The 20,502-nt window shown below is 37.0% G+C and overlaps 5 protein-coding genes across 8 annotated transcripts in view; 2 read left to right on the forward strand and 3 right to left on the reverse strand.

The window, feature by feature from the left end:
• Positions 1–310: 310 nt before the first annotated feature.
• Positions 311–8,905, reverse strand: LOC107717792 (peroxisomal carnitine O-octanoyltransferase-like). 3 transcript variants are annotated; one of them, XM_016524662.1, is made up of 17 exons: positions 8,780–8,905; positions 7,250–7,383; positions 6,199–6,323; positions 5,888–6,069; positions 5,596–5,720; positions 5,405–5,513; positions 4,591–4,684; positions 4,278–4,403; positions 4,100–4,201; positions 3,259–3,342; positions 3,070–3,177; positions 2,801–2,931; positions 2,593–2,716; positions 1,646–1,724; positions 1,464–1,557; positions 1,234–1,353; positions 311–859 (listed from the first exon to the last, which is right to left on the reverse strand). In XM_016524662.1, the coding sequence occupies exons 2-17, from the start codon at positions 7,362–7,364 to the stop codon at positions 739–741; spliced, it is 1,839 nt and encodes a 612-aa protein (XP_016380148.1). In that variant the 5' UTR covers positions 7,365–7,383; positions 8,780–8,905; the 3' UTR covers positions 311–738. The 3 variants fall into 3 exon arrangements, with proteins under 3 accessions (XP_016380148.1, XP_016380144.1, XP_016380145.1); XM_016524658.1 differs by lacking the exon at positions 8,780–8,905 and adding an exon at positions 7,687–7,803; XM_016524659.1 differs by lacking the exon at positions 8,780–8,905 and adding an exon at positions 7,687–7,803 and having other exon boundaries at positions 7,250–7,540.
• Positions 8,906–10,644: 1,739 nt separating this feature from the next.
• Positions 10,645–12,623, reverse strand: LOC107717797 (acyl-CoA-binding domain-containing protein 7-like). Its single transcript, XM_016524668.1, has 4 exons — positions 12,470–12,623; positions 11,315–11,432; positions 11,150–11,212; positions 10,645–10,955 (listed from the first exon to the last, which is right to left on the reverse strand). The coding sequence occupies exons 1-4, from the start codon at positions 12,479–12,481 to the stop codon at positions 10,882–10,884; spliced, it is 267 nt and encodes an 88-aa protein (XP_016380154.1). The 5' UTR covers positions 12,482–12,623; the 3' UTR covers positions 10,645–10,881.
• Positions 12,624–14,183: 1,560 nt separating this feature from the next.
• On the forward strand, positions 14,184–15,702 carry LOC107717795 (ribonuclease P protein subunit p38-like). Its single transcript, XM_016524666.1, has 2 exons — positions 14,184–14,293; positions 14,426–15,702. The coding sequence occupies exon 2, from the start codon at positions 14,439–14,441 to the stop codon at positions 15,267–15,269; it is 831 nt and encodes a 276-aa protein (XP_016380152.1). The 5' UTR covers positions 14,184–14,293; positions 14,426–14,438; the 3' UTR covers positions 15,270–15,702.
• Positions 15,703–16,253: 551 nt separating this feature from the next.
• Positions 16,254–18,049, forward strand: LOC107717796 (ribonuclease P protein subunit p38-like). Its single transcript, XM_016524667.1, has one exon. The coding sequence runs from the start codon at positions 16,849–16,851 to the stop codon at positions 17,620–17,622; it is 774 nt and encodes a 257-aa protein (XP_016380153.1). The 5' UTR covers positions 16,254–16,848; the 3' UTR covers positions 17,623–18,049.
• Positions 18,050–18,557: 508 nt separating this feature from the next.
• The window catches only part of LOC107717793 (glycylpeptide N-tetradecanoyltransferase 2-like), an 8,450-nt gene continuing 6,505 nt past the window's right edge, over positions 18,558–20,502 (reverse strand). Inside the window, exon 12 of one of the 2 annotated variants that reach the window (XM_016524663.1) lies at positions 18,558–19,389. In XM_016524663.1, coding sequence (XP_016380149.1) covers positions 19,369–19,389 — 21 coding nt within the window. In that variant the 3' untranslated portion in view covers positions 18,558–19,368. The remainder of the gene's footprint in view (positions 19,390–20,502) is intronic. The other variant, XM_016524664.1, reaches the window with a different exon arrangement.

A 20,502-nucleotide genomic window follows, 5' to 3' on the forward strand; every position in this document is an offset into this window, starting at 1 on the left:
TAAAGCAAGAAGAAGACGCCTCACGCCCGGAAGAAGAAGACGCGAACGCACTCAGGACAGTTCAGACATTGCGATATAAATACTGTTCAGTTTCTTGCACTGACTGATCGTTTTGTGTCTTTACACATCAATGTATCATCACGAGCCGCAGGGTTTAATTTGGTTTTGTTTGTGTATGTTTTTTTGAGTCTCAAAGCCGTGATTCCCATCCACTGACATTATAGGACTGACAGACTGCAACGGTTTGAGTTAAAAATCTCCGTTTGTGTTCTACTGAAGAAACAAAGTCACCTACATCTTGGATGCCGGTAAGCAGATAAACATCAAATTTTAATTTTTGGGTGAACTATCCCTTTAACAGGAAGCAAGACTGCTAATGTAGCAAAAACTGTAGGTTAAAAATCATGCCTTACCTCAGAGGAGGATTTCCTGATTGAAATTATTCAGAGATGACTAACCGAAGGCACATGAGAGTTTAAAGCACCTGCTGTACTAAATCCGGATTATTTCTAAAAATCACCTTATCTTAATGTCTGGCAACTTTCTCAAATAAATGCCAAATTTCTTCAGAATTCTACTGTATTCATTCTAGATATGACCGAACAAGGGAGCATATGAACCATTTTAAATTCACAGCATAGTAGATCAGTCTAAAGGCAAGGTCACGTCTGAGACAATTCAACGACATAACTATAGCAGTGAGGTTAGACTAGGTTATACTTCCCAGAATGCTCTGCTTTACAGCTGGGACTGGGTAGTGATGTGCCTGATGTCATGTAAAGAGGTGCAGAGGTTGTGAAACAGGGTTTCAGCATCTGTCTCTGGGTTGGACTTCCAAGCGGTGCAGGACGCAACGATTCTGGATGCGAATAAAGAATAAATTAAATACAGAATTTAATTAAATTAGATTAATATTACAATTAATGATAATAATATGACAGAAGAAATTACTGGTCAAACATTTAGAATAAGACTTTTTGAAAGATTTTTTAATGTTTTTAAAAGAAGTCTCTTATGCTTACTAAGGCTGCATTTTATTTGATCAAAAATACAGTAAAAACAGTAATATTGTGAAATATTAACATTTAAAATAACTTTTCTATTTGAATATATTTTAAAATGTAATATATTTTTATGAATTTTCGTAGAATATCATACTAGGTAGTGTATATAGAATTCTAAAATATATTGTAATATCTAAAATTTTAATGACATAAACTGATATGAACCAACCTGTCATCACGAATGCGGTAGAAAAACCCATATCCGTGCGGCACCATGGGTGCAACTGCTCCCAATACAGTGGTGTAGCCCACCAGACTAGTGGAAAGCACAAAACTCCCACCTCCTCCACTGTAAATACAAAACGACACTAGAGGGGTTGCAGTAAACTGCCTTTACAGCAGTACACACAAATCAATACCCTGGCAATGAACCATGGGAATTAAAGTGTTGGGCCAGACCTCTTAGTATAGAGCGAATCTGTGTAGAGTTCAGGCACAGAAAGACCCTCCTCCTTGGCAATCAGGTACAAACCCAGGAGGTGTCTGTCAAAGCCTGAAATGTGCAAAGATCATTCAAACATTGGTCCCTGCCATATTATCTATTACACAATGTAAATATTATCACACTGACACACACAAACCTTTTCCATCCTGTGCCTCTGCCATCAGCTTGTTATGTTTTCTGAAGGCTGCATTTAAAGCTTGCCTTTTCTCTTCAGTCTGTATAAAAAAAGACAACAAAAAAGCCATCAAAGCAAACCAAATGTCAAGAACAGTGTTTCTCAACCAGGAGCCTGGGGCCTCAGCAAACTTAAAATTATTTAAAATAAGAGGGAAAAAAAAGTAAAAATGCACTAAACAACAAAAAAATCAAGATTAATCCCCTAAACTTTTTTTTTTCTTTGAAAACCAGGGTTCCCATGCTTTTGGAAAACCTGGATATATTATGAGGTGTCCTGATTTTAAAAGTGTGATTTCCAAGTTCTAAAATATTTAATTGGGTAGAAATTTTGAGTAAAAATATTTTCAAATATTAGCCAGTAAATCATAAATGTCATGTACATTTACTGGTTAAAAAAAAAGTAAGATCCCCAAAGAACATTCAGCTCTTAACTTCTGCAATTCTGAAACGTGTTTTAATTTAATTATAACTAGCAGATGTACCACAGTAAACAAGTGAAACACAAAAGGAAAAAATTTGCAAAATGTCCTTGCCGCTCTTTTCCAAATAATGAAAGGGAATGGAGATGAGGGCTGTCAAGCGTTAAAAAACAAAGCCAAAAAAACAATAAAAATAGTGAGCTATTCCAAAGATACCATACGACCATATGATAGCTTTGTGTGAACACCAGACTGAAATTTAAACCGTTATTTGCTGAAAATCTTTGCCACAATGCTGCAAAACACCTTCATGCTCCTGTAATATAGAGCACAAGCCGTATGGACAACTTTATGATTCTCTAATTATGATACTCTTTCACCGTAAGAAAGAGAATGGTTCATACAGGTTTGGAGGATGAGTAAATGATGACAGCATTTTAATTTTCAGCTGTACTAACACTTTATTTATTAGACACAAGGCACTCACAGTGGCTGTAGGGTTCAACATGGTTCTGCACCAGTGCTGAGCCTCCACAGTGCAGGGCCTCATGGTCTCTGTGCGGCCATGATAGAAACGGCGTGTTGTGGCGGTCTCATAACAACTACCAGGCCTGAGAATGAAAGAGAGAAAGATGCCAGACTTAGCTAGGGCTGTGTTTTGATTTTTCAGTCAGGCAGTTATCTGACACACTTACTTTCCGTGTAGCCTGTAGTATGATAACTGCAGAGCCAGCTGTACGAATGTGTCAGGGTGAAGCTTTCTCTTCTTAATGGCTGCTTTTCCAAAGGAGGTGAAGGTATAGCTGACAACCTGCAGGTCCTGAGACTGTAGATACAGACGCTTTGAGATGAGTGCTTTTAATTATGTTTACTAAAAACCACGTCTGATTACAGCATATTGTGTTTGTATTCATGCATTATGGGACTGCATAACAAAGACTCATTAACAATATGTGTTACTTACACTTTTGCTGTACTGTTCTTTGACCAGGGCGATGTCTCTCCTCACCCGCTCATCCACGGTGAATATCAGCTCCTCTGGCACAGGCATCTCACGCACAACCTTTGAACCCTGGGAGTCATATAATAATTTCAACATGCACAGTCACGCATATAAAATGACATACACAAATAAACATAAACACAGTCTTACCTTCCACACTCCACCACAGGCCCTCAATTTTTCATCTACATAATATCCATTAGATACCAAAACCATGGCATCATATGGCGCATGCTTTAAAACAAACAAATACATTGACAATAATGACATTAAAATGTGATTATTATTCATTTATGTATTTATATCATGACTGACACAGACATGGACTGCAATAACTACTGGTAACATTAAGACTTAAAAACGTGTTTTCTGATCACATTAATCAAAATAATGTCATGTTTGGAATGAATGCACACATAATCACTGAGTGTGACATAATTATACTTCATTTCACTTCACACTGTGTGATAAAATTACTATTCAGGGGTTGATAAGATTTTTTAAATGTTTTTGAAAGAAGTCTCTTATGCTCAAAAAATACAAAATACAGTAGGAATAATACAGTATATAATACAGTAAGGATTCTGAAACATTATTACAATTAAATTATTATTACAATTTAAAATCTGAAAAATTAAAAAGCTGAATTTTAAGCAGCCATTACTCCAGAAACCATTCTAATATGCTGATTTGCTGCTCAAGAAACATTTTCTATTATTATCAATGTTGGAAACAGTTGCCTAATATTTTTGTGGAAAGCATGATACATATTTTCAGGATTCTTTGATGAATTTAAAGTTCAAAAGATCAGCATTTATTTGAAATAGAAAAGTTTGTAACAATGTAAAAGTCACTTCTGACCAATTTACTGCATCCTTTCTGAATAAAACTATTAATTTTCCCAAATTTCCCAATTTTTGAACAGTAATAATGTATGTAAAAAATATACACAAATTCTAAAAATGCTGCCATAATCAATGGTTGTATTTACATCACAGTTAGAAGCGAAGGTCCCATTAGAGAAGCAGATGAGATTGTAAGATTTATCACCCCAGCGGATCGTGGGGTCACCAGTTAATGCCAGGTGGGTCAACTATCAAAAGAGAGAGATTGTAAAAATGTGACATTCATGACTGTCCTCGTACAAGTGTGTATGTATTGTGCTCAACCTGTGTGTAGTTTTCAGGGCTGGAATAGGGCTTGGCATCGTCCAGGGCGAGCACAAATAAAGAGCTCTGAATGGTCTCTAGTATGGTCTTATTCACAGGATCAATGGAGATCAGATACTCCCGAGCCTGAAGAGACAGACACATGAAAAATCTCAACATGATAACCCTTCAGCAAAAATTCATAAACTGTTGTTGAAACTCTAGTGAAGGTCTTTCACAATATTTTCACATCCTTTGTAGAATGTAGAATGAGATCATTTGCATACTGTACTGTGATTGGTTGTGGTGCTTCCGTGGAGGGCGTGGCTCTTACCTTTGCCCAATGTGTCCTTTCCTCAGCGGTGAGAGCGCTCACTCCATCCCCCTCCGGCTCTCCATCACAGCATTCTTTAATGTAAGTGAGCTGCCTAAAGAAAACAAGGACTATGTGTGGAATAGCGTGCCGCTTTGCTGCAGTATATAGCATGCATACTGTGCACATTCCATATAGTTCACTACCATGCAAACGTTTGGAAACGTCATGCAAGACATTTTAATGTCTTTGAAAGAAGTCTCTTATGCTCATTAATTTGGCTGCATTTATTTGATCAAAAATAGAGGAAAACAGTAATAATGTGAAATATTACAATAATTGAAAATGTCTGTTTTCTTTTAGAATATATTTTTAAATGCAATTAATTCACGTGATGGCAAAGCTATCAGGAGTCATTACTCCAGTCTTCAGTGTCACATGATCCTCCAGAAATCATTCTAATGCTGATTTGGTGCTCAAGAAACATTCCTTATTATCAGTGTTGAAAACAATATTAATTTTGAAAATTTACATTTGGATAAAAATGTTGAATGGACACCACTTGAAGAATTTAACACGTAACATGATGACAATAATGTAGCATACTACTATGTGGAGCATTTATCATACAATATTGTTTGGAATAATAGTAGGCAGTATACAGTAACAGTGTATACCCCGCAGTATTCAGGAAGTAGTATTCTAGTATTCCATTCAGAATACAGCCAAGAACAATGATTGTGCATAATCACACAAAATAAAGACATATAGATTTCACTGGATCAATAAAACCAATATGCTGAATCATTGAAAACTAGGACACTTGGCACTATACCTCAACAGCTCTGGGGCAGTGAGGATACGGCCATCACAGAGAGCGTCAAATGTGAAGACCCTCCCACGACACATCACTATCATGTGAGAAGGGCAGGGTCCTTCGCTCTCTACAACACAGTGATCACACATCCAGCATAAAGGAACATATGGACACATTTATGCATACAAACAAGCATGCACATGCCTAACCTGTTTTGAAGAAGTTGAGGATGGTGTCTTTATTGACACCAGGCACTTTGCAGGTGCAGAAGAGCATGCGGAACTGATCCATGTCAAAGGGCATAGTTCCTGCTTTATGAATGCCAAGCCTCTCCCTAATGAGTATCAGCAAATACAAACAAATAGCCATATTACGCAGTTAATATATTACTAATGCAGACAAAAACAAGCCATTCACAATCAGAAATAAATAGAAATTAGACACTTTTGAAAGACATTTACTACACTGGCTGTCTCTTCGTTCACATAAACGATCACTTACGTGCGGATAAGGTCCCAGTACTGGAGGGTGAACCACAAATTCAAGCTGGTCCTCTCCAGCTGTGTGCCATCACGTACAGGCCAGCAGTGCTCCACGTAGGCTGTAGGACCTCCAAAATTCACATTCAGCTGAGAGGGGATGCGTGCCTCTAGATATGCTGTGTCCAGCCACCAGTCTTCAAGCTGAAGAAGAACAAATGCCAGGTTCAAATAAAGTCTATAAACTACATACGAAAATACATGGCAGTTAAGTGATTCCATAGTCTGGCTCAAACAGAACGGTGCGCAAAAAAACAAAAAAAGTCCTATTACCCAGTTGCGCCTGCTCTTGGCTCTCCTCAGAAGCTTCTGTTGTAGCTGTTGTCCGATGCCCTCCTCAAAGCGTTTCACAATAGCCTCTGTGGCTTGAAACTCCTCCTCAGATGCAAAAGGTTTTACTGGAAAAATAATAATAATAATAACGCAGTTTCCCAGCAAGGTGAACACATGTATTTTACTCATTGCATTATACAATAAACTTAATGTCTTTTCTGAGAAAAAAAAAGTTTTAAAAAAGTAAAAAACATTTAGTTGTTTAATAATACCCAATAGAAGTTGCAAAACACAGTTACAATTTATTTTATTTATTTTTTAATATTAACATTTCATTCAATGTTGCTCACAAATCTGACCAACAATGTTATGTTAATGTATGAACAATAAACTTACATGTAATAAAATATTACATGTACAAATTGTGGTATTTTATAATATAAACTACCATCATTTGTACATGTAATATTTACAGTTCCATAAAAGTAAATAAATAATCATAAATATCATAATATATAAACTTTATATATTATGATCAGTCTTATTAGATGCCTTTTATGGAACACTGACAGACCAGAGTCATTTTAGTATTATTTATATTATAGTATTTTTTTATATTTTAAATCAGCTTTTATTTTTATAATTTTTGTTTTCAGTCTAATTAAAAAAAAAAAAAAAACTGAAATTTTAGTAATTGTTTCATCTTTTTTATTATTTTTACAATATTTCTATACAGCTTTATTTATTTAATGTTCATTTTAGTTTAGGTAACTTTAGTACTTCAGCTTAAACATGTTGTGCCTGTGTGTGTGTGTGTGTGTGATTAAATTCAATGATTTTTAATAGAAGGACAAACTAAAACAGCTCAGGCAGTGCCTGTATTTACTATTTAAAAATTTATTAAAGTGTGTCTGCACTTTAATAGTCAACAACTCCGTGTAAAAGCCATCAACAACTCTTTTTTTCTTTAAGCAAATTTGATTTCTATCCCATGTAACACACAGTGAGCAGATTGCAGGTTTGTGCTCGAGGGCTTATGTTGACCTCTCACCTGCATGCAGGTATTTGTCCAGTGAGTCGTGTAGATCGGGCACAGGCAGAGGAGGGAGGCTGCTCTGATACTGAAATGTCCGCTCCGCACTGGACTCGAACACCTGATTATCCATTATTACTGGACTGATTCAACTGCCAATCAAATCAGACGAATAGCCAGAAAGACTCAGTAGCAGCATGTCCATTCGTATGACGAGATTACAAATACACTTCTACACAATCTGTTTGGGTTTACTCCCCCTAGAGACGTCCTGCACTTGACGCAGTGACTTTCAGTGCAGGATTCACTCTGTATTTAAAGCAGTAATGCATAAATAAATGACTGAAATCACTTCATCAGGCATATACATATACAAAATTCAAAACGCATAAAAACATATGCTGGTCATGATGAACAGACATAATATAAACAAAAACATTTTCGAAGTGACTAACCTCAGTGAGACAAGAGACTGTAGCAATGCAGAAACAGAAACGTCTTGATACTTTACTGAAGAACCTCGACGTGCAGATTCAACGCCAGATCGGGACTCGCTCCCGTTACCTTTGCCCTAATTACTGAACGTGAAGTCAAAAACAATAACAATGACTCGGTCAACATGGCTGCCTGCCTGAACAGATTTCAAAATACAGGTTCTGCGGGACCGTGACGGCAAGCAGCGAATCATGAATGAATGAATGAAATATTCTGTGTTCATTTAGGCTAAATAAATGTTTTCAGACATTTTTGAACATTTTCCAGTAACACAAAAAGCGCTGTTATTAATTCTTTAATAAATGTGTGGGATTACAACAAAATCATTATGTTCAAAAACGTTTTAAAACGTACAGATTCATTCATTCATTCAAATATCATGAGTCACGAACGTCATGAAGTTTTTCTTAGGAAAACTCCATTTGACTTAAAACGCCAATTTTCACGAAAAAGTCAAAATATGTGATAAAGAATTTTGTAAATAAATAAATAATCTTTAATACAGAAATTGATATGTTTATCTTAAAATGCTTTTAAGCCATTTTGTTTGATTTACTTTCTTTAATGTAGGCTACATTGTAATACAATAAATGATCCAGACAAAAATAACATGTCACAGTCACATCATTGACTATATATAGCCTAAAGATATATATAAAAATGATTTTATACTGTGTTTAAACAAAACAACTTTTGACTTGAAAAAAGGTCATTTAAATAACAGGTACTTAAATCAATGGTTTGTTACAATTACACCTGATTGATTCACTCAAGAGTTTTCTGGCATCTGTTCCCGAGTGCTGATTTTTCCCTGATTTGGCAACACTGTACAAAGCCTGGCCTTGGCAAAGTGTCCATGTCTTGCATTCTGCATCCGATCCAAAGAGCTGTTGTGATGACTACGCTTCAGTGAGCACACTGAGAGGACAAAGAAGCTCTTTGTGTGTAAGGGCACAATTACTGGTCCTCAAGTCTGAGGACTCAGCTAATACTACTGAAGCAATACATGAAAACGCCCATAATATAAACAAAAACATTTTCGAAGTGACTAACCTCAGTGAGACAAGAGACTGTAGCAATGCAGAAACAGAAACGTCTTGATACTTTACTGAAGAACCTCGACGTGCAGATTCAACGCCAGATCGGGACTCGCTCCCGTTACCTTTGCCCTAATTACTGAACGTGAAGTCAAAAACAATAACAATGACTCGATCAACATGGCTGCCTGCCTGAACAGATTTCAAAATACAGGTTCTGCGAGACCGTGACGGCAAGCAGCGAATCATGAATGAATGAATGAAATATTCTGTGTTCATTTAGGCTAAATAAATGTTTTCAGACATTTTTGAACATTTTCCAGTAACACAAAAAGCGCTGTTATTAATTCTTTAATAAATGTGTGGGATTACAACAAAATCATTATGTTCAAAAACGTTTTAAAACGTACAGATTCATTCATTCATTCAAATATCATGAGTCACGAACGTCATGAAGTTTTTCTTAGGAAAACTCCATTTGACTTAAAACGCCAATTTTCACGAAAAAGTCAAAATATGTGATAAAGAATTTTGTAAATAAATAAATAATCTTTAATACAGAAATTGATATGTTTATCTTAAAATGCTTTTAAGCCATTTTGTTTGATTTACTTTCTTTAATGTAGGCTACATTGTAATACAATAAATGATCCAGACAAAAATAACATGTCACAGTCACATCATTGACTATATATAGCCTAAAGATATATATAAAAATGATTTTATACTGTGTTTAAACAAAACAACTTTTGACTTGAAAAAAGGTCATTTAAATAACAGGTACTTAAATCAATGGTTTGTTACAATTACACCTGATTGATTCACTCAAGAGTTTTCTGGCTTTACTTTCTTTAATGTAGGCTACATTTTAATACAATAAATGATCCAGACAAAAATAACATGTCACAGTCACATCATTGACTATATATAGCCTAAAGATATACAGTGGGTACGGAAAGTATTCAGACCCCCTTAAATTTTTCACTCTTTGTTATATTGCAGCCATTTGCTAAAATCATTTAAGTTAATTTTTTTTCCTCATTAATGTACACACAGCACCCCATATTGACAGAAAAACACAGAATTGTTGACATCTTTGCAGATTTATTAAAAAAGAAAAACTGAAAAATGCTCAGTATTTAGTAGAAGCACCCTCTTGATCTAATACAGCCATGAGTCTTATTGGGAAAGATGCAACAAGTTTTTCACACATGGATTTGGGGATCCTCTGCCATTCCTCCTTGCAAATCCTCTCCAGTTCTGTCAGGTTGGACGGTAAACGTTGGTGGACAGCCATTTTTAGGTCTCTCCAGAGATGCTCAATTGGGTTTAAGTCAGGGCTCTGGCTGGGCCATTCAAGAACAGTCACAGAGTTGTTGTGAAGCCACTCCTTCGTTATTTTAGCTGTGTGCTTAGGGTCATTGTCTTGTTGGAAGGTAAACCTTAGTTCCAGTCTGAGGTATATAAAAATGATTTTATACTGTGTTTAAACAAAACAACTTTTGACTTGAAAAAAGGTCATTTAAATAACAGGTACTTAAATCAATGGTTTGTTACAATTACACCTGATTGATTCACTCAAGAGTTTTCTGGCATCTGTTCCCGAGTGCTGATTTTTCCCTGATTTGGCAACACTGTACAAAGCCTGGCCTTGGCAAAGTGTCCATGTCTTGCATTCTGCATCCGATCCAAAGAGCTGTTGTGATGACTACGCTTCAGTGAGCACACTGAGAGGACAAAGAAGCTCTTTGTGTGTAAGGGCACAATTACTGGTCCTCAAGTCTGAGGACTCAGCTAATACTAATGAAGCAATACATGAAAACGCCCTGCAGAATTTAATATTGTGTTAGGGTATATAAAATAAACAGGAGAACCTTACCATGATATTTGACAGCTTTATTCAATTACAATATTATATGCTTACATCTTTAGGTCTCATCTGACTTGTAATGAGATAGAATCAGGTGGTATCTCTATGAAGCCAAGTTAATTATCTTTTAATCTGTTAATCTATATCACATAAAAAGAAAAAAAAAAGAAAAAAAAACTAATCTTGTAGCTTTTTCATAATGAAATTGTAATATCTACTTAAAACTAAGGAGATCTTTTCCCCCCCCATCACATTCCATACTTTTCAATGGCTTCCTTGGCCAGGGAAATGTCGGCATTCATGGCATCTTCATTTGACATACCTGTTGGAGAAAAGAGTGAGGACTATATGAATCAAGCCATCATCAGAAACAGTTGAAGGAAGGGGTTCGTATAACCATAGCGGAGTACAAATCTGAATACAATTTACATTAAAAAATACAAACAAGTGCATGTGAGTGGTTACTGAGCAAGCTGTGCAGAGTACAACTATGACATGGTTTTTTCTTCTTCTTACCTTTCCTTGAATTCCATGCCTCCCATTTGGCTTTTCCTTTCAACTCTGTGATTCCAGGTTTCTCTGCACAAAACAGAACATACAGAATTGGCACTATTATATCTAAGCATCAAGCTCATATGGTTTACAAAAAAAAAAAGATTTATATTGGCCTACAACAATTACCAATATGAATGTCCCCAACGATGGCTTGCTTGTAGAGGCCATACAAATCCAGCAGCTCTTCGTCTGTAGGTCTGGTCTTCACTTTCTTTACATCCTCTGCATACTGCTCAAATTCAGCCTATAGCCATAGACATCATGACTTTTTTTTTTTTCTGTGATCCTACAATAATATAATCAAGCTCTACACTTCCAGCAAAAAAAAAGAAAAAGAAAAAAGCGTCACATAGTCTGATCCAGTGGCATAGGCAGAATTTTATTTTTGGGTGGGCCAGGGCAAAAGTGAGCGGGCACTATAACTAACGGACAGAGTCGGACTCAATATTCAGGTCAATCCAATCTTCTTTCAGTTTTCTTTCCCTCGTCAGTGCGAGTTTTTAAAAGTCCTTTTTACAGAATTATGCAACTCTGTCAAGAATTCAAAAACACATTTTATTTATTTGAGATGTTATAATAGCTTTGTAATCGTGTTAAAATATATTAAACAATAATTATTTAACAAATATCATATTTGTATAATAAACTGGGGGGGCCTATATTCATCAGAGCGGACCTGTGCCTGCCAGGCCCGTCCGCTGCCTACGCCCCTGACCATTTTGCCCCACAAAGCACATTCTTAATCACTATCATGCATTATTCCTAGACTGTACGCAGCCTGTTTAGTATCAGTTAGTATCAGTTTAGTAACAGTTTTGCGTGCCAACATGAATGCTCTTTGTACCATATAAACCTTGAGAGACGGGCTTTCTCAAGTCTGATTTATCAACTACAAGACTTTCATATGAAATTAATTGTTTGTGGGTAGCCTATACATCGCGCAACTTTTTGCTAGAGCAAGAGTGGAAGACAAAATGACGTAATACATTCACGAGCGCACATCCAGAAGCTGCAGATGAAAACAGCACGAAAACGACACTGATCTGGATGCGTAATATGCGCCTGAGCACACAGAGAATAAAATTAGCGTTTGCTTATACAGCAAAATCTAATGCAGTATTATAATAATACTGAGCTTGTAATCTTTAAAATCCTACCTATTTATAATCAGCTGTGGACTTAAAGGAATATCCAAATGGTTTGTTATTCATGCACTAGCTACATCTCAACAAAAGCAAGGGACGTGAAATTAAAAGAGAACGGTGCAGTTATATAGCCTACCTTCAAAGTCATTTTCTTAGGCGAGTACAGTGCGGCTGGGCGCGTCAGCTAGAACGTAGCGTAGATGCACTGATGAATAGAGTTTACGAGGACTCCGCGCGGAGCTCCAGTGCGCTGCTGTGGAGCTGAGCGCTGATTGGCTGATGGAACGTCCGAGGGTGAAACCCAGTGAACTTCCGCTTATTCCAGTTCTATGGTGAAAACAATTAATTAAATTCCAGCATTGTGCCTTTAACTTTCACATGCAGCTTTACGTAACACGAGATCCAGTATTTACTCAAAAAGCATATAAATGGCTAAATGATTAACTTAACTGTCACCCTGTCAACTGTCAACAGTTTACTTCACTATATTACAATTAAATCCTAATCTAATCATGACAAACTATATATCGTTGGAAAGGTCTAAGACTCCTAAATAGATATTTTACCACTGTTTTTTTTTTGTTTAAAAATTATGTTGGAAAAGTAATAGATTAATTTATGACAAGAGTGTACCTCAAAAATCTACAACATAACAGGAGTTCTGACCTTTGTCACAAAAAAGTCTTCTTCGTTGCCTTTTTCTCTATCACACTTTAGAAATCATCAGAAAATATATATCAATTGAAAACTTAAAATCTCAAAATTCATCCTTTGAAACCCATTTTAAAATCAGATATTGCATTACCATGAAAATGGTACATCAAAATCATGTTACAAAATGTTTTCATTCATGAATTATAAAAATTTAAGTTTGGATAGTGCACTTTCACGTCTATTTTCAAAAATGTGAGTGACAGTTAAGGGGTTAATTGATATTAATCTTTTTTATTTTATTTTGATTTTTTTTAGACTGAACCTGCAAACAATGGGTAGACATATTTCTATTTTCTACTTATATAATATAAACATAAAAACAAATCAAACAAAGCTGAGTTTTTTTTAAACCAAAATCTTGATATAAAATGTATTTATTTATTTTTTTTTCTTTATTGTATTTTTTATATAATTTTCCAGTAGACCAAACAATGAATAATACAATAATAAAACAAAGTGTAGCGAATCAGCTCATGGGGAAATATGAATAATTAATCATAACTAGTTATAATTAATTATAAATATTTAGATCCGCTGTAGATATTTACTTGACCTCTCAGGGTCAACTGTCTGAATGAAAAATGGTGTGTCTGATTGGTCCAGACGCTACAAAAGTGCTCATCAATATTAGGAAAAACAAAACAAAACAAAACAATAATGCTGGAAAATAAAATCACATAGTTTGCTAAAGAAGTCTTACAATACCAAAATAAACAGCAGTGTCAGGACCACTGATCTATAATAGAGAATTTATATTTATGTATTTATATTTATATAGGCCTAGTCATTTATATAGATTGGTTGTCAGGACACAAAAAGCACAGTTTACGTAACTAGTTTCTCTCCCTCTCTCTCTATTTAAAAATACAGTTTGTTGTTTAGAATGGTAAATTATAGAAATACTTTTAAAAGCCAGTGAACTTTTAATTGAATCAGATCAAATTCAAGTCAAAATAGTTATATTTATATCATTAATAATAATAATAATAATATAAATTCTATATTTTGTTTCTTATAAAATATTTATGAGCTATATTTGTAAATTATAGTACATGACTAAAATGATATCCAGCCAACAGCTCTGCGGACAGTCCGTCACTAGATGGCAGTGTGTATTTTAGGAACCTTGAACGATTTATGTGACCACAGAAAAAGACCTTCAAAAACAACATGTCTGCGCACGGAGGAATGTGCACACGCTTTGGAAATTAAACCTTTAACGGCTGATATCAGGCTATTTTATTAGGTTTGTATAACTGCTGATAACTATACGTCTTGGTTCATATAAAAAAAAACTATATAAAAGAGTTTTAATGTGATGTTGCATGCCTCATTGAGCTTATTATAATTATTAATGCTGAATTTTGCTTAAAAGCAGGTTTCCAGAAAGAATGTCTACCCCAGCGAAAGGAGCAACGAAGAAAGAAAAAAAGAAGCCCATACCAGTGAAAACTTCACTGAATAGCCCATACAGCATTCACTGGAGTCCACTGGAAAGAGAACACAAGCATTTCATACTGAACACACTTAAAGTCAAACTATCCGCTGTCGGGCTTCAGAAACAACGTGTCAATAGGTTTCGCGAGTGGGGCAGCAGAAGGAGGTCAAGAAAAAAGGCATCAAAACCCACTGAGGACCAAAAACCAGCTCCTGAACCCGCAGAGAGTGTACAGACCCCCTCTAAGCCCACCGAGCCGTGCTGGACCATCCCGACCGTGAGGAAACAGCTGGCCATCGGCATCAACGAGGTCACCAAAGGCCTGGAGAGGAATGAACTGAGTTTGGTGCTCGTGTGTAATTCGGTAAGGCCAGCACACATGACGTGCCATTTAATCCCGCTGAGTAAAACGAGGTCGGTGCCCGCCTGCCAGGTGCCCAGCCTGAGCGAGAGTCTCGCGGGGCTGCTGGGTCTCAAGTGCGTCCTGGCGCTGGGATTCAAACGCGGCGCCGAGGTGTTCGAGGATGTGGTCCGCGCGATCACACCTGTGGTTCCGCCGCTCAAAGTGGCTTGGATTCCGACGGATTCAAAAGCGAAAGCCGAGGAAAAGCTGGCCGACACGTTAAAGGGGCAGAAAAGGAAATTAGAAGAAATGTCGGATGAAGCCACTGACTCGTCGCCTTTAATCCTCCAGCCTCTGAAAGTAAAGAAAATCATCCCGAATCCTACGAAAACCAGAAAGCCGAAAAAGAAAGGAAAGCAAAAGTGCTCAACAAGTGTTTAACCTGTGCTCTATGAACGCAGGTTACTATATAGTGTGTTTGGACAGATGTGAATTGTTTAGTATATTTTTATGGATATAAATAGGAAAAAGACCGAGATGAATTGTTTTGTATTTTGGATGCTTTTATTCAGTCAAATATCCATGCTGGTATACCTTGATGTATATTTTTGTCAATTATATATTTAGGTGAACTATCATGTTTGACATGGTGCTGGTACTTATTCCCATCAGTTCCAACCTGCAATGGAGTTCAATAAAAATACTGTCTTGAGAAAGAGAAAGCTGATCATTTAAAACTACACAATTTGACATTTAAAAAAACAACCTCTCTGAAATAAGGCAAGTACTTCGGGTGTTCTAACCATAACCCACAAGTTCTCAAACCATACAGATTGGAAAAAAAGTTTCATGCTCATTTCATACAGCAAGCCTTAGAAAAACATACGCAAACTGACATTCGCAAAAGTGCCCTGGACGTTATTTAATGAAACCACCGGTTGAAATGTGAAACTTTGAGTGGCGGACCTTTCTTTTTAAGCATGTCTGGGCGTGCGCTTATTTGAAAGCATATTGCAGATTCAGATACATTAAAGCAAACCATGACAAGATAAGCTGTATTAACACAAAATCAGCTTATGCTATATAATAACGTTGTTCACATTTCATTACGCCTCACCAGTGATTGTAACTGAACAGCGAGCAAGCTTTCCTGACCGCATCACTAACAGCATTAGGAGAAATGCTTATATCAAAATGACAATGCACACGATTGTTTAACTCTCCTTGTGCTTAAGTATAGCAAAATTACCAGGGCCTGATCGCAAATGCAACACTTGAATGAGGTTATGGTTTGACTGCAAAGAATACTGACAGAATAAAGAAAATCAAGAATAAATGGAACATGTAACTTAAATACAATTCTAAATATCAGAATTGCTTTACTAAAATTATAATAATTTAAAAACACTACATGGTAAAGAACAGAAATGGGTGGGAAATAGAAGCTACTTAAGGTGTGACAATCATGTCTTCACGAAACAAAAAGTAAAGAAATTTACATTCAAAATTCGAAATGTTTCTTTTGGACACACAAAACCCAAATAAACATATTATTCTTAAAAATGCACCTCAGAGCAATCTGGCCCTTTTATAAACAAGTTGACGTTGTGCTTCAAAATGCAATACATTCTTCCACACATTTAACCATTTACGCTCCCCCTCCCTCCCCTCACACAGACAGCAGAAACTCCAAACGGTATATGACTTTAAAGGCAGCTCCATAGAAAAGACTGGATTTCGACCCCCACCCGTTCATGTTCCGTTGTAAACTTCACAACACGTAATAAATATCTGGCATTAAGTGTACAGCTTGCTAATTCACACAAATGTATCAACACTCCTTCATAATACAAAACAAAACAAACAAAAAGACAAAAACAATGGAATTAAACTTGTTCTGTGAGAGGAAGGATACAGACTGCATTGTTAAGGAAAATAAACGAACACTACGTGTGTGTATGCGTGTATGTATTTATGTATGTGTGTGTATACAGCTTGTGGATGTGTTTGACCTTAATAAATGTTTCTCACATTCTCAGAGAGAGAGAGACACTGGAGTCCACTGGAAAGAGAACACAAGCATTTCATACTGAACACACTTAAAGTCAAACTATCCGCTGTCGGGCTTCAGAAACAACGTGTCAATAGGTTTCGCGAGTGGGGCAGCAGAAGGAGGTCAAGAAAAAAGGCATCAAAACCCACTGAGGACCAAAAACCAGCTCCTGAACCCGCAGAGAGTGTACAGACCCCCTCTAAGCCCACCGAGCCGTGCTGGACCATCCCGACCGTGAGGAAACAGCTGGCCATCGGCATCAACGAGGTCACCAAAGGCCTGGAGAGGAATGAACTGAGTTTGGTGCTCGTGTGTAATTCGGTAAGGCCAGCACACATGACGTGCCATTTAATCCCGCTGAGTAAAACGAGGTCGGTGCCCGCCTGCCAGGTGCCCAGCCTGAGCGAGAGTCTCGCGGGGCTGCTGGGTCTCAAGTGCGTCCTGGCGCTGGGATTCAAACGCGGCGCCGAGGTGTTCGAGGATGTGGTCCGCGCGATCACACCTGTGGTTCCGCCGCTCAAAGTGGCTTGGATTCCGACGGATTCAAAAGCGAAAGCCGAGGAAAAGCTGGCCGACACGTTAAAGGGGCAGAAAAGGAAATTAGAAGAAATGTCGGATGAAGCCACTGACTCGTCGCCTTTAATCCTCCAGCCTCTGAAAGTAAAGAAAATCATCCCGAATCCTACGAAAACCAGAAAGCCGAAAAAGAAAGGAAAGCAAAAGTGCTCAACAAGTGTTTAACCTGTGCTCTATGAACGCAGGTTACTATATAGTGTGTTTGGACAGATGTGAATTGTTTAGTATATTTTTATGGATATAAATAGGAAAAAGACCGAGATGAATTGTTTTGTATTTTGGATGCTTTTATTCAGTCAAATATCCATGCTGGTATACCTTGATGTATATTTTTGTCAATTATATATTTAGGTGAACTATCATGTTTGACATGGTGCTGGTACTTATTCCCATCAGTTCCAACCTGCAATGGAGTTCAATAAAAATACTGTCTTGAGAAAGAGAAAGCTGATCATTTAAAACTACACAATTTGACATTTAAAAAAACAACCTCTCTGAAATAAGGCAAGTACTTCGGGTGTTCTAACCATAACCCACAAGTTCTCAAACCATACAGATTGGAAAAAAAGTTTCATGCTCATTTCATACAGCAAGCCTTGAAAAAACATACGCAAACTGACATTCGCAAAAGTGCCCTGGACGTTATTTAATGAAACCACCGGTTGAAATGTGAAACTTTGAGTGGAGTACCTTTCTTTTTAAGCATGTCTGGGCGTGCGCTTATTTGAAAGCATATTGCAGATTCAGATACATTAAAGCAAACCATGACAAGATAAGCTGTATTAACACAAAATCAGCTTATGCTATATAATAACGTTGTTCACATTTCATTACGCCTCACCAGTGATTGTAACTGAACAGCGAGCAAGCTTTCCTGACCGCATCACTAACAGCATTAGGAGAAATGCTTATATCAAAATGACAATGCACACGATTGTTTAACTCTCCTTGTGCTTAAGTATAGCAAAATTACCAGGGCCTGATCGCAAATGCAACACTTGAATGAGGTTATGGTTTGACTGCAAAGAATACTGACAGAATAAAGAAAATCAAGAATAAATGGAACATGTAACTTAAATACAATTCTAAATATCAGAATTGCTTTACTAAAATTATAATAATTTAAAAACACTGAATGGTAAAGAACAGAAACGGGTGGGAAAAAGAAGCTACTTAAGGTGTGACAATCATGTCTTCACGAAACAAAAAGTAAAGAAATTTACATTCAAAATTCGAAATGTTTCTTTTGGACACACAAAACCCAAATAAACATATTATTCTTAAAAATGCACCTCAGAGCAATCTGGCCCTTTTATAAACAAGTTGACGTTGTGCTTCAAAATGCAATACATTCTTCCACACATTTAACCATTTACGCTCCCCCTCCCTCCCCTCACACAGACAGCAGAAACTCCAAACGGTATATGACTTTAAAGGCAGCTCCATAGAAAAGACTGGATTTCGACCCCCACCCGTTCATGTTCCGTTGTAAACTTCACAACACGTAATAAATATCTGGCATTAAGTGTACAGCTTGCTAATTCACACAAATGTATCAACACTCCTTCATAATACAAAACAAAATGACAAAAACAATGGGATTAAACATGTTCTGTGAGAGGATACAGAGTGCATGTTAAAGAAAATAAACAACACTACATGTATGTGTGTGTATACAGCTTGTGGATGTGTTTGACCTTAATAAATGTTTCTCACATTCTCAGAGAGAGAGAGACAAAGAGAAAGGAGGGGAGACCCGTCAATAACTGGAACAAGACCTAAGAGAGCTGCACAACATAACTCATTCACTTTGAATGAATGTCAGTTTTTCCTCTTTATATTGATTACATCCAAGTCAGAGAATTTGAGATGGACCTCTCGATCACTAAGCATCCAACATGAAGCAGCCAGTTACTGTAAAACAAGGCCAACCTGGGGAGAATGGAGAAGTGAATTAAAACACACTAATTAAAACACACTTTAATATTGTAACTGGTAATGACAGATTATCATCATGTATTCAACATTTATATGGCTTACTTCATAATTATTAATAAAAATGTATATACTATATATAAATAATGTGAAACATTTAAAAATGAGTCATACAATGTTATTACTTTTTAATGTTGATGGAGGGGCACTGCAAAACTGAAATGAATAATAATAATAAAAAATGTATCTACAAGAAAGTTTGAGAGGTTACCCAAGCCACTGATGCGTTTCAAAAGACTTTACACCAGGTGTCTCCAAACTCGGTCCTGGAGGGCCGGTGTTCTGCAGAGTTTAGCTCCAACCCTAATTAAACACGCCTGAACCAGCAAACTAAGGTCTTACTAGGCATGCTAGAAACTTCCAGGCAGGTGTGTTGAGGCAATTTGGAGCTCAACTCTGCAGGACTCCAGCACCGAGTTTGGAGACCCCTGCTTTACACCATGCAAATGTTTATTTAACAAGCATTAAAGGGGTCATATGATGCGATTTCAAGTTTTCCTTTCTCTTTGGAGTGTAACAAGCTGTTTGTGAATAGATAAGATCCCTAAAGTTGCAAAGACTAAAGTCTCAAACCCAAAGAGATATTCTTTATAAAAGTTAAGACTGGTCCACGCCCTCCTAAAACGCCTCATTCAAACACGTCCCCACATGTCTACTTCACAATGTGGGAAGATTTGCATAACACCGCCCAAATGTTCACGCAAAGAAAGAAGGCGTAACTTTATTGTTGCTGCCGCTGCCGCCGCCATGTTGTGAAGACGCTGTAGGTTTCGTTGCGAAAGCGAAAATACTTTGTTTGGCCTTCTAAAAGAGGACACAACTAGAAATCAGTGGTTAAGTTGTATTTACAACACTGTTCCAGAACACTTCAACCCAAATATTCAGATGTGTGCAGCACATTTTATGGAGGACTGTTTCCTGACCCTGGTAGAGTAGACTACAATGTTGCCACTGACGCGAGTTTTGAGCAGTGTAGAGTAGCGCTTGTTTGTCATTTCTCCAATCACAAATGCAGCAAATGCAGACAGTTTACACGGCGCGATGCAACGC

This window comes from Sinocyclocheilus rhinocerous, unplaced genomic scaffold (genome assembly GCF_001515625.1).
Source record: "Sinocyclocheilus rhinocerous isolate Xijiao unplaced genomic scaffold, SAMN03320098_v1.1 scaffold1204, whole genome shotgun sequence".
Classification (NCBI taxonomy): Eukaryota; Metazoa; Chordata; class Actinopteri; order Cypriniformes; family Cyprinidae; genus Sinocyclocheilus; species Sinocyclocheilus rhinocerous.

Excerpts from the sequence above, each read along its gene's own strand:
- LOC107717796 (XM_016524667.1), top strand. The coding sequence starts at position 16,849 with ATGTTTCTCACATTCTCAGAGAGAGAGAGACACTGGAGTCCACTGGAA.
- LOC107717795 (XM_016524666.1), top strand. The coding sequence starts at position 14,439 with ATGTCTACCCCAGCGAAAGGAGCAACGAAGAAAGAAAAAAAGAAGCCC.
- LOC107717792 (XM_016524662.1), bottom strand. The coding sequence starts at position 7,364 with ATGGATAATCAGGTGTTCGAGTCCAGTGCGGAGCGGACATTTCAGTAT. Across the intron at positions 2,932-3,069 it reads AAGAACAGTACAGCAAAAGT|TCTCAGGACCTGCAGGTTGT; the intron begins GTAAGTAACACA and ends CTGTATCTACAG. Across the intron at positions 2,717-2,800 it reads TACTACAGGCTACACGGAAA|GCCTGGTAGTTGTTATGAGA; the intron begins GTAAGTGTGTCA and ends TTTCATTCTCAG.
- LOC107717797 (XM_016524668.1), bottom strand. Across the intron at positions 11,213-11,314 it reads CGTTGGGGACATTCATATTG|AGAAACCTGGAATCACAGAG; the intron begins GTAATTGTTGTA and ends TGTTTTGTGCAG. Across the intron at positions 10,956-11,149 it reads GGCATGGAATTCAAGGAAAG|GTATGTCAAATGAAGATGCC; the intron begins GTAAGAAGAAGA and ends TTTCTCCAACAG.